The sequence below is a fragment of the Heterodontus francisci genome, chromosome 9 (genome assembly GCF_036365525.1).
Source record: "Heterodontus francisci isolate sHetFra1 chromosome 9, sHetFra1.hap1, whole genome shotgun sequence".
Taxonomy (NCBI): Eukaryota; Metazoa; Chordata; class Chondrichthyes; order Heterodontiformes; family Heterodontidae; genus Heterodontus; species Heterodontus francisci.
In genome coordinates, this window is record NC_090379.1 from 36,619,771 (window position 1) to 36,639,541 (window position 19,771).

The 19,771-nt window shown below is 44.8% G+C and overlaps 1 protein-coding gene across 1 annotated transcript in view; it reads right to left on the bottom strand.

Moving 5' to 3' along the window:
- The window catches only part of slc38a6 (solute carrier family 38 member 6), a 58,228-nt gene extending 38,482 nt beyond the window's left edge, over positions 1-19,746 (bottom strand). The window contains exons 1-5 of the mRNA XM_068038783.1: positions 19,627-19,746; positions 9,553-9,683; positions 7,421-7,494; positions 1,720-1,772; positions 924-963 (exon numbers count right to left, since the gene is read on the bottom strand). Of these exons, the coding sequence (XP_067894884.1) occupies positions 924-963; positions 1,720-1,772; positions 7,421-7,494; positions 9,553-9,683; positions 19,627-19,686 (358 nt within the window). The 5' untranslated portion in view covers positions 19,687-19,746. The remainder of the gene's footprint in view (positions 1-923; positions 964-1,719; positions 1,773-7,420; positions 7,495-9,552; positions 9,684-19,626) is intronic.
- Between the last annotated feature and the right edge of the window lie 25 nt (positions 19,747-19,771).

The window sequence follows — 19,771 nt, forward strand, 5'->3', positions numbered from 1 at the left end:
GGGACATGTGTGAAGTGGTGGTGGGCATATCTCTCTCCCCCCACAAACCACCCCCTCCCCATTTTTCTACAGGCAGCAAGGTTCCATAATTTGCCTAAAAATATTTGCGCTGGAAGGTACATATCTGGAATTGCCTGTCATTGGCACATGCCTAGAAAGTCTGGCAGAAGCAGTTTGGCAACAGAGTGTGGAAGGTTCCCAGTGAAGGAGTTGCATTTTAATCAATTTTTCTTTCAAAGTAACCTTACCTTTAAGATTACAGGCCTTGATTGTATCCTGGAAGCCCAGATATTCCCAGTTCTGCCCTGGCCAGGGAGACACACAAGGTCTGACCAGCTCAGCTGACCTCTGTGAAGCTCCAAGAGGCTGGGAATATCTGACATGGAGAGTTCTCGCCCTCAATGTCATTTTCCCACATCCCCACCATACTTAATGGCCTGGTCTTGGAAGGTGGAGACTCTGCCTACACAATGCCATCTAGGTTCTTTTGGTGCAGTGATAGGACTCATTTCTTCCAGGTTCCAGCCTAGTTCTTGACTTTTCTAGCAGATTAGCATAATTTCACTAATCTCAGCAGCAAACAGTTAAGAATTTTCAGAGTCTAATTGACTCTTACAGACAGCCTTGATCCTTTGAAATTGAGTGATCACCATTTGTGGAGACAAGAAATAAAAGTATAAAATAAAAGACAGAACAAAGTTGAAAAGCGCACATTAAAACAAACTTCACAATAACTAGAGTGCCCAAGAATTTTACTTTCCAAGCCACGGACTCATTTTACCTTAACACAAAATGACAGCTGTAACACTCATCTTGAAAGTAGAAAAATTCTTCTTAAAGTATCATATTTGAGTTTCTGCACAAAAATGCTGTCATTCAACTTTCTCAGATCAAGTAGTTTCTCTCTGGATAGATCAGCTTACCTCCGATGTTCTGTATCAATATCGTACTGGCAACCATAACCTGAAGAAGACCGCACAAATCTCAGTTACTCTTGATATCCCAGAGAACTTTACACCAATAAGTTACTTTAAAGCGCAGTTACTGTTACTATTCAGCACCAAAATTTACAGTAACCCTTCATAACAGCAAGGAGAGATGAATGACCAGATGATCTGTTTTTGGTATTGTTTGGGGAAAGACTGTTGGCCAGTAACTCACTGTTCTTCTTGAAACGGGGCATGGGATCTCAGTTTGATGTTTCAGCTGAAAGACAGTATCCCCAACAATGCAGAAATCCTTAAGTACAGCAGTGAAGAGTCAGTCTAGATTATGTGCTCAAGCCCTACAATCGAGTTTGAGAGATGACAGTGTTCAGCCTTTGGGTGATCATGTCATCATGCAAGAATTTTAATATTCTATCTTGTCTGCAGTCTAAAATAATCCAATCATCTCAACTGATTATTCTAGTGATACAGAAACCACACCCAATACATGCATAAAACAGAGAGACAGAGCATGGATTGTGGGTGGAGGTCGTAGATTTTTCATCTCATTTAAACAAATTGCTAGCTTTCAATTTTGTACAGCGGGGAGGAATATGGCAGTGCTGACAGGCCAGAAGAAATGAAGAGCAGAGAAAAAGCTCATTTTCAATGAATGGGATTATATACAGGGCTCTACAGGTACACATGGCATATCACCAAGAAAAGCATGCAAGAACTTGTTTGTTAGTCAGGCTAATAAACCAGTGTACAGCACAAAGTGTTTTACTATTACCTTCCCAGTGGTCTTAAAGGCACAAAATCCAAGGTCTTCATAGGATGTCAGTGCTATGGATATATAAGCGAGACGTTATTAATGGAACTGGGCTTCCTCTTTAGATTGCAGCTTTGAAATTTCATTAGCGTAATGTCACTCTTTCCTTTTCAGTTCTCTTAGGAACTTTATTGAACAATTCCCACTCTACGGACTGAATTTTCTGATAACACCATGAGGAGCAGTGGTGGGTGCGCAAAATGGTGGCGCTTCTGCTTATCCCATGACTGACCACGCAACCAATCACGTGTGGGGGCAGAAATGGAGACAGCACTTACAGGGTCACCTGATATGGTGCCAGCACCTGGTCCTACATTTAAAAGCCTGCCAGCCATGCATTCACTGTCTCCCTGCATTTTATAGATGTTTACTGAAGCAAAACTTCTGCGCTGTTCCTAAAAGTTAAAACTGAACAAGCCGCCCCACTGGGCATCCTTCTGATCATCTCAGAAGTTAGAGTAAGGTTGGCCCCACGGTTCAGTGAGCCTCCCTGCTTATTCTGCAAGGCAAAGGTGGGAAGTGCTCTTCCCCAGCGATAGCAAAAAGAGGTCCTCCCGCCTCACCAAGCAAGCCTGGACAGAGATCGCAGAGGATGTTAATAGCTGTGGGGTCACCCGAGTAAAATGACCTCCTGCATTCAGCAAAGCTAAGTGCCACGTTCCAAAATTGCTTGGTGTGATCTGGTATGTCACGTGGCTGTCACCGCCATTTCAAAGACAGGGAGGTTATAGCAGATTGCTGGCAAATGACTGGCTGCATAGGTGAATCAAGTCGGTTGAGTCCGTATGCCAGGCAAAGCACCCCCCAGGTGTTGAAGAAGCGTCCACGTTAGTAGAACCGTGACTTTGAAGTCTGGCAATATTCAATATCTGCATCCTTCTTCTTTCAGGAGGGGGACCCATAACAGGAGGGAGACAACCAGAACCGGTGGCAGAGTGCCTGACCTGCATACTTTAAGTCAGGCTGAAGAGGAGGCACCATCTCAGACGTGGAGCTTGGGGTCCCAGCGCAAGAGTTGCGATTATTGCTGATCAGATAAAAATGCAAGAGTCATGGTGAATTACCTCTGACATGCTGTCCTTATGTTGTTTGCATTCTATCTTGCAGGTCACCATTCACAGGAGACCACAGACCCAGAGAGACTGTTGACAACCTGCGAGGACGAGGAAAACTGAGGATGCACTGTCCCATGACTCTCCTGCACTTTCCACTAGCGCAGATACTTTCACCTCAGTGGATAACCGCTGGGCTTTACAATCAGGGTCACAATCTGGTGAGAGCACAACACATGCACCTGAGCAGCTGGCTAAGACAGCAGAGGCCACTGACAGTCAGAGGACTGTGGGTGACCAGGCCCAAGCTGAGCCCCAGGCTGATGGCGGGCCTCTGGTTTCGGCAGCACAAGGCATGCTGGAAATGCCAGAGACCATGTGTAGCCTTGAGCGGACGGTGGAGAGTCCATCCACGCCATGACTGCTGCTCTGTCCCAGGTATATGACAACATGGCTTCATCCATCGAAAGGTTGGCGGCCCCCTTGGAGAGCCACATTCCACAGATGTGCAATGACCTGCAAACCCTCGCCTTGGCCATGAGGTCCACTCAGCAGTGGCAGAGCAAGAGAAGAACCAGGAGTCTGGAGAATGTTCCAGCGCCTGATCCTTCTCCGGTGAGCAGGAGGCTCCAAGAAGCCTCAAGAGGGAGGAGAGGATGTGCTCCACATCTTTGGCCTTCCCTCAGGGCGATTCAAGTGTGCACACCAGCGCAACATCCCCTCCGCCAGTGAGCCAAGCTCCAGCAGCCGCAATGCCTGAGTGCACTCCTGCACCAGTGCAGGAATTCTTCAGGCAGCCGGGGCCCTGCAGGCCTCAAGCACTGAGAGGACACCCACTGAAATCATCCCAAACCAAGGGGTGTCATGATCAGCCGCATGCCTCCAGTCCAGCTGCTGTCGCAGGGGATGTACCACGCAGGTGCACACACAAGCGTACTAAAAAAAAAAAAGACATTTTGACCCACGTGGCTATTCATGGGTGAAATCGATATCACATGTTTAACATAATTAGAAGTGCATTGATGCAAATCCTCAGCCTTCATTGATGGATAACCATATTCACCATGGCTTGAGTGTGACTACTGCAATCCACTCAAATACCTGACTACATTGGTAAAGTGACCACTGACATCATTAACAATCCAATGAGCATGATTGGTTCATTAGTTGAATGATGTCATATGGCACTGGCTGAATTGGATGTTGCAATTCATGCTGGAGGGCAAGATCGTACAGAGGCAGAGAACATGATACTACATGCATGAGGGTGAGTTTTGGTCAGAAGTATATTTGTTGCAAGTTATGTATTTCAAGAACAGTCCGTTATAAGGCTCTGCCTCGCCTCCTTTGCTGCTGCTCAAGATGTCTGCCCTCCATCACTCTGCTCGTATCTTCCATGATTGCTTGGCCTTGCATACCCTTAGTGTCCTTTTCGTCAGAGGAAGTTTCCTACTCCCACGTCTTCCTCTGACAATGCCTGCCCCCTCTGTAGTGCTATGTTGTGTAGAAAGCAGCAGACCACAATGATGCGTCCAACCTTCTGTGGGGTATACTGAAGGGCTCCACCAGATTTATGAAGGCAACAGAACTGCATCTTCAGAATACCAATGGCCTGCTCTATGGCTGCCCTGGTGGAGCTGTGACAGGCGTGGTAATGCTCTTTCGCATCATTGCTGGGGTTCCTTACAATTGATCACACCTTGGACCTGTGGGAATCCCGCAATGGCCCCAAATAAAATGGCCCTTTTGGCCTAACTCTCAGGGTCTGTCCTGTAGTGCACATACTCACCGGCCCTCCTGAACAGAACACTGGACATCTCCTTGATGCAGTAGTGTACTGTGGATTGAGAGACCCCACCCATGTCTCCGGTGGATCCCTGGAATGATCCAGAGGCATAAAAGTTTAGGGCCACAGGCACAGGGAGACTACCAAAACCCATTGGTCACAAATCATCATTGAGCAGTGCGCAGAGGTCTGAAACAGCCTGTCTGGACAGCCACAGTCTTCTCCGGCAGTTCCATTCAGACATGTGTAGGTGCATCAGGTGAGTTCCACATACTCACTGTTGTATCTGTGCTCTTCATTGCATTCCCGGCTCCTGCTGCTCACATCTGGAGGCTCCTCTTGCGCCCGCCTCCAGTGATTCGCCTCAGAACAGTACAGGGATCCAAGAAAACAGGGTGAATCATACCCTTCTCTATCCTCCTTGAACCTCTGGCTTCTTTCAAAGGTTAAGTATACCTATCTATGCAAAGAGACGCTTGAATTTTGGTTACAGGAAGCCAACATTAGCTCCATGGTACGGATTGACGTTGGACCTGCAACATTTCCGAAAGCGCGAGTCATCATGATCAATCCAACATTTCCGTGCACTGGCCTTCCGAAAGAAAATCATCGACACTTGCTGAGGTTTCCCAAAACTCCCTCACAGACAATGCAGTTGCAGAGTTCTCCCATATCCACCCTCACAGACAATGCTGTTGCAGAATTCTTCCAACCAACCACTTCACCTAGATAACAGCCTTAAAGTAAATCACCCTTTTGAGTCACCGAGGACTCTCTCCTCAGTGCCGCCAGCTGTTTAAGGACACGAATCTGAAGGCACGCGAGTGCTGCCCGCCCAACCCAAGATTGCGAATGCCTGGTAAGATCGCTATTAATTAGATCCAGATGTATACTAAAGAGTGTTTTAACATCTTTGGCCTCCTCGTCTTGAAAGACAATGGGTAAGCGCCTGGAGGTGGTCAGTGGTTTGTGCAGCAGCGCCTGGAGTGGCTATAAAGGCCAATTCTAGAGTGACAGACTCTTCCACAGGTGCTTCAGATAAAATTGGTTGTCGGGGCTGTTACACAGTTGGCTCTCTCCTTGCGCTTCTGTCTTTTTTCCTGTCAACTACTAAGTCTCTTCGACTCGCCACGCTTTAGCCCCGCCTTTATGGTTGCCCGCCAGCTCTGGCGATCGCTGGCAACTGACTCCGACTTGTGATCAATGTCATAGGACTTCATGTCGCGTTTGCAGACGCCTTTAAAGCGGAGCCATGGACGGCCGGTGGGTCTGGTACCAGTGACGAGCTCGCTGTACAATGTGTCCTTGGGGATCCTGCCATCTTCCATGCGGCTCACATGGCCAAGCCATCTCAAGTGCCGCTGGCTTAGTAGGGTGTATATGCTGGGGATGTTGGCTGCCTCGAGGACTTCTGTGTTGGAGATGTGGTCCTGTCACTTGATGCCAAGGATTCTCCGGAGGCAGCGAAGATGGAATGAATTGAGACGTCGCTCTTGGCTGACGTACGTTGTCCAGGCCTCGCTGCCGTAGAGCAAGGTACTGAGGACACAGGCTTGATACACTTGGACTTTTGTGTTCTGTATCAGTGCGCCATTTTCCCCACACTCTCTTGGCCAGTCTCGACATAGCAGAGGAAGCCTTTCCCATGCGCTTGTTTAATTCTGCATCGAGAGACAGGTTACTAGTGATAGTTGAGCCTAGGTAGGTGAACTCTTGAACCACTTCCAGAGTGTGGTCACCGATATTGATAGATGGGGCATTTCTGATGTTCTGTCCCATGATATTCATTTTCTTGAGGCTGATGGTTAGGCCAAATTCATTGCAGGCAGCCGCAAACCTGTCGATGAGTCTCTGCAGGCACTCTTCAGTGTGAGATGTTAATGCAGCATCGTCAGCAAAGAGGAGTTCCCTGATGAGGACTTTCCGTACTTTGGTCTTCGCTTTTAGATGGGCAAGGTTGAACAACCTGCCACCTGATCTTGTGTGGAGGGAAATTCCTTCTTCTGAGGACTTGAATGCATGTGAGAGCAGCAGGGAGAAGATCCCAAACAGTGTAGGTGTGAGAACACAGCCCTGTTTCACGCCACTCAGGATTGGAAAGGGGTCTGATGAGGCGCCGCTATGCTGAATTGTGCCTTTCATATTGTCATGGAATGAGGTGATGATACTTAGTAGCTTTGGTGGGCATCCAATCTTTTCTAGTAGTCTGAAGAGGCCACGTCTGCTGACGAGGTCAAAGGCTTTGGTGAGATCAATGAAAGCAACGTAGAGGGGCATCTGTTGTTTACAGCATTTCTCCTGTAGCTGGCGAAGGGAGAACAGCATGTCAATGGTGGATCTCTCTGCTCGAAAGCCACACTGTGCCTCAGGATAGACACGCTCAGCCAGCTTCTGGAGCCTGTTTAAAGCGACACGAGCGAAAACTTTCCCCACTATGCTGAGCAGGGAGATTCCATGGTAGTTGTTACATAAATGGCAATCCCGTCGCAGCGGTGCTGAAGTGCCACCATGGCACTTCGCCACCTCAGATAGAATCGGAATGCAGCATTACAGCGTCGAGTTCCGTGGTGGACAAATCCATACCAATTCTGTTCCGCCCCCCCAGCCCCACCTAAAAAAAAACTTGCATAAAATTCAGCCCTATATGTATTTGATAAAAAGGAATAACATGCAATATTAATAAATGCCCTATGACATTAGATTTCTTTAAAAAAATGAAGGCATTAACTATTTTTCGCAACATCACTTTGGTCATTCTAAGACAAGTTGTTAATGAATGCTTACAACCCTTAAGAACAGTAAAATAGTTTAGTTTTCAACTCACCAGTCTGTCCACACAACTCAAGCAGCAGATGAACTGAGAATGCAGCCAGGAAAGCCACAAACAGCAATAGGAAGCTGTAGGAAGAAAACATTAAGGCAATATGTAAATACAGAGTGACAGGTGAATTAATGATCATGCCTTGCTGTAATAAGCATTGCACGTGACAAAGCATGTAGCTCGAATTTTGCCGAACATTTCAAATTTGCTACCAAATTTTCTCCTCTTTGTAGAAAACCATGGGTGTAGTTCCACATATGGAGCACCAAAGGTTTCCCACTGATGTAACTATTCTTGACATGTGATCTAAGACAGTAAATAACAGCAGGCTGGACCAGTTGAGCTGGATTCTGCCCATATACACACACTTTCAATCAGGCATCTGTGGATAGCTAGAATGAGCAGGAACTCTGGTCAATGATAAGGTGCCATTTTTGGGTTAGTTGGTAGCAATCAGACCTGTGAATCAGGTCATGAATTCAAGTCCCACTCCAGAGACTTCAGCACATAATCCAGGCTGAAGTAGATGTGCACTGGTGAGGGAGTGCTGCACTTTTGAAGGAACAGACTTACTGATGAGAAATTAAACTGCCATCTTATCTGCCTTCTCACATGGGTGCAAAAGTATCTGGTCATTATCCCATTGTCGTTCTTTGGACCTTGCTGTGTGCAAACGGACAGCCAGTTATTGATAGGAAGCAATCCCAGGTCAGGTTTGACAGCAGGATAAAATACCCACCATTCTGCTCATAACTACTTGGATTCAGCCTCGAAACAATGCTTGCTACTGAATTAATATGGCCTTTTCAATTTCCACATTAGCTCTAATCTCTAATGTAAAAATTATAAATTTTCCAGGGAATCATGCTCCCAGCTGCCTCCAACAGTGCGCTGTTAACATTTAGATTTCCCGGCCAGGCTGTAATGTGTTTTTTTTTTCATCAAATAGAAGTGAAAGAATGTTGCATATGCCTCCAGCTTATATTACAAATCCAAAGTAATTACGTATTTTTAAGGTGGAATTGTTCGAGAGGTTAGCTTTTTGGGGCTGGGACAGCTTGCCTGAAGACTTATTACATTTCTAACTTTTGCCACTTCTGATGAAAGCTCACAGATCCGAAACGTTAACTCTGCTTCTCTTTCCAAAGATGCTGCCAGACCTGTTGGGTATTTCCAGCACTTTTTTTTTAAAAAGTTGCCTGAAGAATTTTCTAGTTTTCTATGTTGGCATCATCATTCCCACGAAGCTGTGCACGTGCACGGTTGTGCAGCAGCCTGGAAAGTGCTTCGTGGGCCTTATTCCGTGATAAATAATGCACGTGCGCAGCTGCACGAAAAAAATTAAAGGGGTCACTCACTGACAAAACTGGCCATGCACTGCAAATAAATTTTAAAAGGGAACATTGGCTGGCATGTATGACAAGTGTTAGCTGGTTCATATTTCTCCACTATACCGTAGCAGCAGTAACTTGTTTTTACATAGCACATTTAAAGTAGTAAAATGACCCAAGGTGATTCACAGAAGTGTTAACAAAATTTGACACCAAACCACAAAAAAAGATATAGGATGAGCGTGGTCAAAAAAGTATGTCTCTTAGAGACGAGAGGGGTAGAGGTGTTTGGGCCTTGGCAGCTGAAGGCACAGCTGCCAGTGGTGGAGCAATTAAAATCAGGGATGCACAAGAGGACAGAATTGGAAGAGCGCAGATATGTGAAGGTTGTCGGGCTGCAGGAGGTTACAGAGATAGGGAGGAACAAGGCTATGGAAAAATTTGAAAAGAAGGATGCAAATTAAAAACAAAGCATTGCTTAACTGGGAGCCAATATAGGTCATTGAGCGCAAGTGTGATGGGTGAACAAGACTTGGTGCAATTTAAGACACAGGCAGCAGAGTTTTAAATAACCTCAAGCTTACGGTGGGAGGATGTCTAGGAGTGCATTGGGATAGTTAAGTCTAGAGGTAATAAAGGCATAGCAGCTTATAAGAATTTCATTGCAACTACTCTAGACATTGCATTCATGACCCTTATAATTATCAGAAGTTCCCATGACTTTACAATGTTCAGATACAGGCAAACAATTCAGGACATCAACTGGTAAAACCAATCAAGTGCAGCTATGTCCTGCTTACTTACCTGAAACCAATAATACCTGTACTAGCCATTGCAAATGCCAAGCCCAGGATGCCACTTCCCATGATTGCATGCATTATATTAAACACAGAAGAAGCAAATGAAGCTAGTGATGATTCCTGGTGCTGTGTTACCTGCAAAAATAAAGTTTTATTAGATTTGGAAGAAAAATTACAATTGACTGGTTACATCATGTAGCTAGCTGTATATAACTTCCTACCAGAGTATAGATCACAGCGTCATTACAAAATATGAAAGTTTCTGATGTTTCTCTCTCTACAGATGCTGCCTGACCCAAGTATTTCCAGCATCCACAGTATTTTGCTTTTGACAAAATATTGTATTCATTTAACTTCATTGTTTTGTCCAGGTGGTTCTTTTTCATTCATGTCCCATTGTATCAAATGCATTATAGAAACAAAACTATTGGAAAAGTGGTTGAAGCATGCACTGATGCATATATTACATTTACAGTGCCAAACCATAATTCAGGGGAAACGGGAATGTACTTAATGAATGAGGCCCACTTGACCAAGCCACATGTATTTAAATCTCTTTAGTGACATACATCTACAAACCAGTTTGGGATGGCATTTGTCTATGCTGCGCAAGTAGGCAGTTTCATTGGTTTCTGGGGCACTTTGCTGGTTCCAGCCTTTACACTGGAGTCAGCAGACTACTACTCAACATTAGCTGAGCCACAACACAAATGGTTTGGATACACTAATTTTTGTACTGTTATATCATGAGTCACCAGATTATCAGCATTTGCTTAGCACCAAATTTGCAAATACTTCTAGAGTTACAGGTGTCAGTTTTCCCTGTAAGGTTTGACAATCCAGTTAATTCTTCCTCTAGTCTTATGCATTCAGGACTATTGAAAGTTCCTATTTTAGTTGGAACAAAATGCCAAAACAATTCTGGCTACAGAAATGTTTACAGTAGATTTTGAATTCAACAATATTTTCCCAACGCAATTTAATCTTGAAGGAACGCACATACATGTTTTTGTACAGCCCATTTTAAATAAGGAGTTCTGTAACAGCTGGTGTTAAGGTGACTGCCTGTTTATTTTTGTTCACCTTTCTCAAAAAAACCCTATTTGAATCATTATTTTCATCCTACATCCTCCTCCTCCGTCATTCATAATGACTTTCCCTCCCTCCCTATCTTCCAAGATATTCCTGTAGATATAATCCTGAGGCAGAGGAAATTACTTCAACCGTATTTCTGGATTTCAGAAGAAACCAGAATGCTAATGAAAGAGTTATCAGTGTTTAACATTCCTTGCTTGTGCATCACCAAGATCATCAGAAGCTTTAATCAAATAAAATAATTATGCATTGCTTTCATGTGCAGAAAAGTGATGAGATGACCCACAAAAAACTTTAGGATGCATCATGTACATGCACACATACACATGGTAATATAGCTGTAGCATTTTGAAAGGGTGAATGGAGGCAATGAGATCATTGCTGCATGGGAGAGCACGTGAGGGAGAGAGAACACTATACTCGGGATGGCAAAGAGTTTAAGGAAAATAAGCTCCTATGCCTAGTGATCTCAAACGCCAAGTCCCAATACTATCTGGGTGTCATAATTCAGGTTTTTCTAGACTATTTTTCCACAGAAAATGTGTTCCACAGTTCCTAGTCTCTCATTTATTTATTTTTATTTAGAGATACAGCACTGAAACAGGCCCTTTGGCCCACCAAGTCTGTGCCGACCAACCACCCATTTATACTAATCCTACATTAACCCCATATTCTCTACCACATCCCCTCAATTCCCCTACCACCTACCTACACTAGGGGCAATTTACAATGGCCAATTTACCCATCAACCTGCAGGTCTTTGGCTGTGGGAGGAAACCGGAGCACCCGGCAGAAACCCACACAGACACAGGGAGAACTTGCAAACTCTGCACAGGCACTACCCAGAACTGAACCCGGGCCGCTGGAGCTGTGAGGCTGCGGTGCTAACCACTGCGCCACTGTGCCACCCATTATTAAGAAAATATACCGATTTGTCTTTCTTGGGTCCAAAGTTATCAGCCTCACATTTCCCAAACATTGAAATCCAACTTTCCACAGTGTTATCTATTCATTTAATCCATGTCCTTTTGTAACTTCTCATTTCCATCCACACAATTTATTGTGCCTCTCATCTTTGTGGCATTTGTAAACTTGGATATATCTATTCCTTCATCCAAGTCGTTAACATGAATGGTGAAAAACTGAGGCTCCAGTATAGATCCCTGGGATCACCACTCGCCACATCCCAATCAAAAAACATTCCCTTTATCCCAACTCAAACAATTGCCAGCACATATCACAAAATAACTTCTATTAAGGTTTGCCTGGGTTTCTCCAAAAATGGGGCATGGATCTCCTGGGTGCTGCTCGATGACGCTGATCAGTGAATGTGAGAGGGGAGGGGATGTTGTTTGGAGAGATGAGAAGTGCAGATTATGAAATTGGGGAGGGGGAATCAAGGGAGAATGGGGTCAGGGGGTGTGGGTTTTGGAGAGAGACTGAGAATTGGGGACCAGGGCTCGTGTGGTAGCTGGGGTGGAAAAAAAGATGCAGACTGGAGAATGGAGTGGATGTGGGGACCAACATCATCTTCTGCTGCTCCTGGCTCTGCAATGGGCTGAGTGGGAGCGGCACCGAGAACAACAGCCAGTAAAGGGCAGGAAACTTTACAGTGGGAAAACAGTAAGAGATTGTTTCCAGTGGTGGAAGAATGGGAAACTAGGGTACAGAGATTGAGGATGTTCACTGGAAGAGGGAAAGAAGGAAGGCTTTTGCATCGTGGGCTATTAGAACATGGGATGCCCCACAAGTGGCTACTGATGCAAAAACTAGATCATTTGGATCACCACCAGTACTGGGAAAGTGGGAGCTATACCACTGGGACGATCTTCACCTGAACCATGCGGTGAATGGTGTTCTGGCAAGTCGTATAACTAGGGCAGTAGAGAGGGCTTTAAACTAAATAGTGGAGGGGGCAGGATCAAGTGATGGGAGAGATAGTAAATTAAAAATAGTACAAGGTAACAACATGGGTAATAATCAGTGTGACAGCAATGGTCAGGGGAAACAAACTTGAGTGCACCAGCAGAGAAGGCCAAAATTTGCAAAAGTGGTAAAAAGGCAGAATTAAAGGCAGTGTATCTAAATGCACACAGCATTCATGACAAAACAGATGAATTGACAGCTCAAAAACAAATAAATAGGTATGACCTGATAGCCACTACAGAGACATGACAACAAGGTGCCCAAGACTGGGACCTGAATTTTCAAGGATACTTGACATTTCAGAAGGACAGGAAGCTATGAAAAGGTGCTGGTGTTGCTCAGTTAATTAAGGGTGACCTTAATATAGTAGCAAGAAATGACTTTACTTCTAAAGATCAAGATGTAGAATCAGTTTGGGTAGCGCTAAGAAATAGCAACAGCAAGAAGTCACTTGTGGGAGTAATTTATAGGTTCCTTAACAGTAACTACACTATAGGATGGAGTATACATTAAGAAATAATGGGGGCTTATAAGCAGTAATTATTGGTGATTTTAATCTACATATAGATTGGACGAATCAGACTGGTAAAGGTAACTTGAAAGATGAGTTCATAGATTGTTTTCGGGACAATTTCTTACAGCAGCAGGTTCTAGAGCCAACCAGAGAGCAGGCTATTCTAGACTAGGTAACGTGCAATGAGACAGGATTAATTAATGACCTCAAAATAAAAGGAGCCTCTAGGTAGTACTGATTATAACAGGATTGAATTTCGCATTCAGTTTGAAAGTGAGAAGCATGGGTTTTAAATTTAAATAAAGACAATTTCAAGGGTGTGAAGACAATGCTGGCTAAAGTAAACTGGGAAATTAGGTTAAAGGGTAGGACAGTAGAGATGCAATGGCAGACATTTAAGGAGATATTTTATAACACACAGTAAAGATACATTCAAGTGAGAAAGAAAGACTCTAGAAGGATTCACCATCCGTGGCTAACTAAGGAAGTTAAAGGTATCAAATTGAAATAAAAAGCGTACAATTCTGCAAAGATTAGTGGTAGGTCAGAAGATTGGACAGAATATAAAAACCAGCAAAGAATGACTAAAAACGAAGGGTGATCTTTTCAGCCTCCACAGTGCAGGAGATAAAGCTGATTGCAAATAACTGGTAAGTTATTACACTAATTGCACTAGCAATAATTGATTGTGAAGCTAAGTAATGGCAGGGCAGCTCGGCCAAATGGAATGTGCCCCGTGGTATGTGGGAAGTTGTGGACATACCATGTGGCCTTGACAAACACATCTGCAGGAAGTATCTCTGGCTGCAGAAGCTTGAGCTTTGGGTTTTGGCACTCGAGCGGTGGCTGGAGTCAGTTGGCGCATCCTCGAGGCAGAGGACTTCGAGAACAGCACATTTCAGGAGGTAGTCAACCCAGTGCTGAAGAGAGCACAGTCAGAGAGGGACTGGATAGCTGGCAGACAGAAGAGAAGGTCACAGCAGGTACCGCAGGAGTTTCCAGAGGGCATCCCACTTTCTAACCAGTATTCAGTTCTGAGTACAGATGGGAAGGAGGGTTCCTCTGTAGAGTGCAGTGAGAGTCATGATTGGAGCACCATGGGTGACTCAGCTGTGCAGGGAGGGAGGAAAAAGGACAAGAGAGCAATAGCAGTAGGGGATTCTATGGTCAGAGGAACAGATAGGCGTTTTTGTAGTCGCAGTCGTGATTCCAGAATGGTAGGTTGCCTCCCTGGAGCAAGGGTCATGGATATCACCGAGCGGCTACAGAACATTCTGGAGGGCGAGGGTGCACAGCCGGAGGTCGTGGTCCACATTGGTACCAACGATATAGCAAGTAAGAGGGATAGGGTCCTGCAGGTTGAGTTTAGGGAGTTAGGAAAGGGTAGTAATCTTCGGATTACTCCCAAGGCCACGTGCTAGTAAGTATAATAATAGGAAAATACACCAGATGAATGCGTGGCTGGAGAGATGGTGCAGGAGGGAGGGCTTCAGATTTCTGGGGCATTGGGACTGGTTCTGGGGAAGGCGAGACCTGTACAAGCCAGATGGTCTGTACCTGAACAGAACTGGGAGAAATATCCTTGCAGGAAGGTTTGCTAGTGCTGTTGGGGATGATTTAAACTAGATTGGCAGGGGATGGGAACCTGAGCGCAGTTCTAGATGGGACAATTTCAGTGCAGGGAACAGGACGCAGAAAATTAGCGAGTGACTCTGAAAGGCAGAAGAAGCAAAAGGTTAAAAAGCATGCAACACAGGAATTTGGCAGTGTTAAAGGGTATTTATTTAAATACAAGGAATAATGTAAATAAAGATAAGTTGATTAGAGGTGTGCAAAGGAAACCCGACGCGAGCCCAAATTCTGGACCCGGAAATCCGACCCCACCCACGTCATCGGGACCCGTCGGGGTCGGGTTGGGTGGCAGACCTTTACATCAGTACATGGGTAAAGGCCTGCTACCCAACCTGACCCCCCCACGGGATCCGACGGCATGTGTCAGGTTCGGGTCGAGTCGGGTCTCTGGGTCCAGCATTCAGACTTGGGTCGGGTTTCCTTTGCACACCTCTGGAGTTGATGGCACAGATAGACACATGGCAACACGATATTGTTGCTATAATGGAAACTTGGCTTAAAGAGGGGCAAAAATGGCAGCTCAGCATCCCCGGATACAGAGTTTTCTGGTGTGATAGAGAGGGAGATAAAAAAAGGGGGTGTAGCATTATTAAAGAATCAATAACAGCTTTGAGGACGGATAATATGCTAAATGAATCAAACAAGGCCATATTGGTGGAGCTCAGAAACAAAAAGGGGGCAGCTACATTACTGGGAGTGTACTATAGACCCTCAGTGAGGGAGATAGAAATCTGCCTACGTATTTGTTATTCTGAGTGCAAAAAATTCAGGGCAATAATAGTTGGGGATTTCAACTACTCTAGTATCAACTGGGATACAAACAGTGTGAAGGACACAGAGGGGACAAAATTCTTGAACTGTGTTCAAGAGAACTTTTTTTAGCCAGCACGTAACAAACTCAAAAAGACAGGGTGCAATTCTAGAATTAGTCCTAGGGAATGAAGCTGGGCAAGTAGATGAAGTAACAATGGGCGACCATTTTGGAGATAGTTACCATAATACAGTTAGTTTCAGCATAATCATGGAAAAGAACAAAGATAAAACAGAAGTAAAAGGTTCTAAATTGTGAGAAGGCAAATTTTAAGAAACAGAGCGCTGACCTGGTGAAGGTGGACTGGATACATGAAGGAAAATCAGTGGCAAACCAGTGGGAAGCATTCAAGAGCAAGATACTACAGGCACAGTGTAGGCATGTCCCTATAAAGATTAAGGGTGGCACTGCTAAATCTAGAGCCCCTGGTTATCTAAAAGCTTACAGGGTAAGTTAAAGCAGAAAAAGAAAGCTTATGACGATCACAAAAAACTTAATACTTCAGAAAGCCTAGAGCAGTATAGAAAGTCTTGGGGTGAAGTAAAAAAGGAAATTAGAAAAGCAGAGAGAGAGGACATGAAAAATTATTGGCAGGTGAAATCAAGGAAAACCCAAAGATGTTTTATCAGTACATTAAGAGTAAGAGGATAACTAAAGAAAGGGTAGGGCCCATCAGAGATGTACAGGGGAACTTATGTGTGGATGCAGAAGATGTGGGCAGGGTTTTTAAATGAGCATTTTGCCTCTGTCCTCACAAAGGAGAGGGTTGATGAGGCATTGTAGTTAAAGAGGAGGAGTGTGAAATATTAGATATGATAAGCATAATAAGAGAGGAAGTGCTTGAGGGGCTGACGTCCCTGAAAGTGGATAAATTGCCAGGACCGGATGGATTGCATCCCAGGTTATTAAAGGAAGCCAGGGAGGAAATAGCGGATGCACTGAGGATCATCTTCAAATCCTCACTAGATACAGGTGAGGTACCAGATGATTGGAGGCCTGCGAACATCGTATCAATGTTTAAAAAGGCTGCTAGGGATACGCCAAGGTAATTATAGGCCAGTCAGTCTGACCTCAGTGTTGGGTAAGTTGCTAGTTTATCCTGTCCCCTCAGAATAGATCTGTCACTTAGAAAGGCATGGATTAATCAGGGATAGTCAGCATGCATTTGATAGGGGAAGGTCATGTCTTACAAACTTGATTGAGTTTTTTGAGGAAGTAACAAGAAGGATTGATGAGGGTAGTGCAGTGAATGTGGCTTACATGGTTTTTAGTAAGGCATCTGACAAGGTCCCGCATGGCAGACTGGTCAGTAAAATGAAAGCCCATGGGACACGGGGGAAGTAAAGCATGGCTACCCGTCTAGACCTGACGACATGCGTCAGGTTCGGGTCGGATTTCTCTTCCGAGTCCATCATTTGGGCTCGGGTCGGGCTGGACGTGGACAGTGCTGCTTTGCTCTGGGAAGTAATCTTCAATTGAACATTCAGATCAAGGCGGGAAACGTGCAGTCTCTGCACTCTGCAGTGAGCGAGTGAGCGTCTCTATGACGTTATTGCACTCATGCTGTAGCTTCCATCCATCCAAAGGTGATTCTACACTACAGTGCACTATGGATGCTCGTGTGTGAAAGTTGAGGGGGGGGGGGGTGGTGGGGAGAGAAAGAGAGCCCATGTCATTGGTTCTGGTGACAAGATCAAGCTCAGATTCCCAACTCTGCATGATTCTACAGGAATAGCCTGTTGCCGGAATGGATGAACAGGATCACAACACTTGGACAAGGTACAGCACAATAACCTGTTTGATATCATTAACTTTATTACAGCTGTCGGGTCGGGTGCAGAAAAAAATTAAAGGACTCAGGCCAGGTTTGGATTGGATGTGGTCGGGTCGGGTTTCAATTTTATACCCGAGCAGGCCTTTACAGGGGAAGGTGACAGGCTGGATCCAGTGACAGGAAAAAAAAGGGTAGTAGTCCATGGATGCTTTTTGTGGTATATATTAATGATTTGGACTTAAATGTGGGAGGCATGATTGGGAAAGTTGATGACACAAAAATTGGCCATGTAGTTAATAGTGAGGAGGAAAGCCGTGGACTCCAGAATGATATCAATGTTTTGGTTGAGTGGGTGGAAAAATGGGAAATGGAATTCAGTCCAGAGAAGTGTGAGGTTTGGGGAAGGCAAATAAAACAAGGAAATATGCAATAAACGGGACGATATTAAAGGGGATAGAAGAAGTGAGAGACTTTGGAGTGCATTTCCACAGGTTCCTGAAAGTGGCAGGACAGGTGGGTAGAGCGAAGGAGGCATATGGATTGCTTTCCTTTATTGGCCGAGGTATAGAGTACAAAAGCTGGAACTGCATAGAGCGTTGGTTAGGTCACAGTTGGAGTATTGCGTGCAGTTCTGCTCACCACATTACAGGAAGGACATAATTGCTCTGGAGAGAGTACAGAGGAGATTTACAAGAATGTTGCCGTGGGTTGAAAGTTGCAGCTATGAGGAAAGATTGGATAGGCTAGGGTTGTTTTCCCTGGAACTGAGGAAACTGAGGGATGACTTGATTGAGGTATACAAAATTATGAGGGGCCTAGATAGAGTGGACAGGAAGGATCTGTTTCCCCTGACGGGGAGGTCAGTTACCAGGAGGCATAGATTTAAGGTGATTGGTAGAAGGATTAGAGGGTACATGAGGGGAAACTTTTTCACCAAGAGGGTGGTGGGTGTCTGGAATTCGCTGCAGGAATGGTGGTGTAGGCAGAGGCCCTCAGTTCTTTTAAATGTACCTGAGGTGCTGTAACCTGCAGGGCTATGGTCTAGGTGCTGGAAACTGGGATTAGTTTGGGCGGATAGTTTATTCGGCCGGCAGAGACACCATGGGCTGAATGGCCTCCTTCTGTGATGTACTTTTTCTATGGTTCTAAATTAGAGTATGATAGAAAGCTAGCTCGAAATATAAAAACAGATAGTAAGAGTTTCTACAAGTATTTAAAAAGGAAAAGAGTAACTAAAGCAAGTGTGGTTCCTTAGAGGGTGAGACTGGGGAATTAATGTGAAATAAGGAAATTGTGAAGGGCCTATTACATTAGCAGTGACTGGGGGGGGGGGGGGGGGGGCATAGATTTAAAGTGATTGATAGAAAGATTAGAGGGGAGATGAGGAAAAACTTTTTCACCCAGAGGGTGGTGGGGATCTGGAACTCACTGCCTGTAAGGGCAGAGGCAGAAATCCTCAACTCATTTAAAAGGTGTCCGGATATGCACCTCAAGTGCCGTAACCCGCAGGGCTATGGCCCAAATGGTGGAAAGTGGGATTATACTGGGTGGCTCGTTTTTTGACCGGCACAAACACGATGGCCCAAGTGGCCTCTTTCTGTGCCATAAACCTTCTATGATTCTATGTTAAAGTAAATGACATGACATGAGCTGACATCATGTGATCAAAAGGAATGCTTACAAAACCAAAATTAGTCATCCTTCTTCTAACTCCATGCATTTTCATTTTTGCTAATAATCACTTGTGGTGCAAATGCTTATAAAATGCTTTTTGGCATTCACTGACACTTTCCTACCCACCAGATTAGAGACTTCCTCAAAAAGAATGCAACTAAATAAATCAGATCTGCCCCTTCACAAATTCAAGCTGACTGTTTCAGCACTTTGCACTAGTAATATGATTCCAAGAACTTTCCCACAACCTTCATCACACATATCATGCACAATTCTCCCCTTCCCACCCCAAATTCATCCAACATTCATTCTCATCCCTTTCCAGCTATCTTTTCACCCCCTCCATATAAAGAAACCCCTTAGTTCAACAACGAATTTCAGGAAACAGACTGAGCTCCCAATCAGCTTCATCTAATCCCCAACCTCACTGACCCTACCTGTTGATAACAACACTGGTGAGAGGGTCAGTGAGGTTTGACCAGAGGTCCCTAGCAGACACTTTATTTCAGGGGTCTTTCCACAAACACGATACAACAATAAATCCATGTTGTCATTATAATGAGTGCATTTATGTTGTCTGAGGCAACATAAATGAGATGCAGGACATCACCCTTGAAAGCAATCATACAACAGTCATATTAAATGCACTCACATCACTCGGGATCAGCCGTGTCTCTTGCCCCTCTCCACGGATTGTCCAAACGGTCCCCATTACACCAGGAACTGCTGCTACTGCAGCCCTCACACACTCAAAGCAACTCCACCCCACCAACACGTGATGAGCTCACGTCACCGCA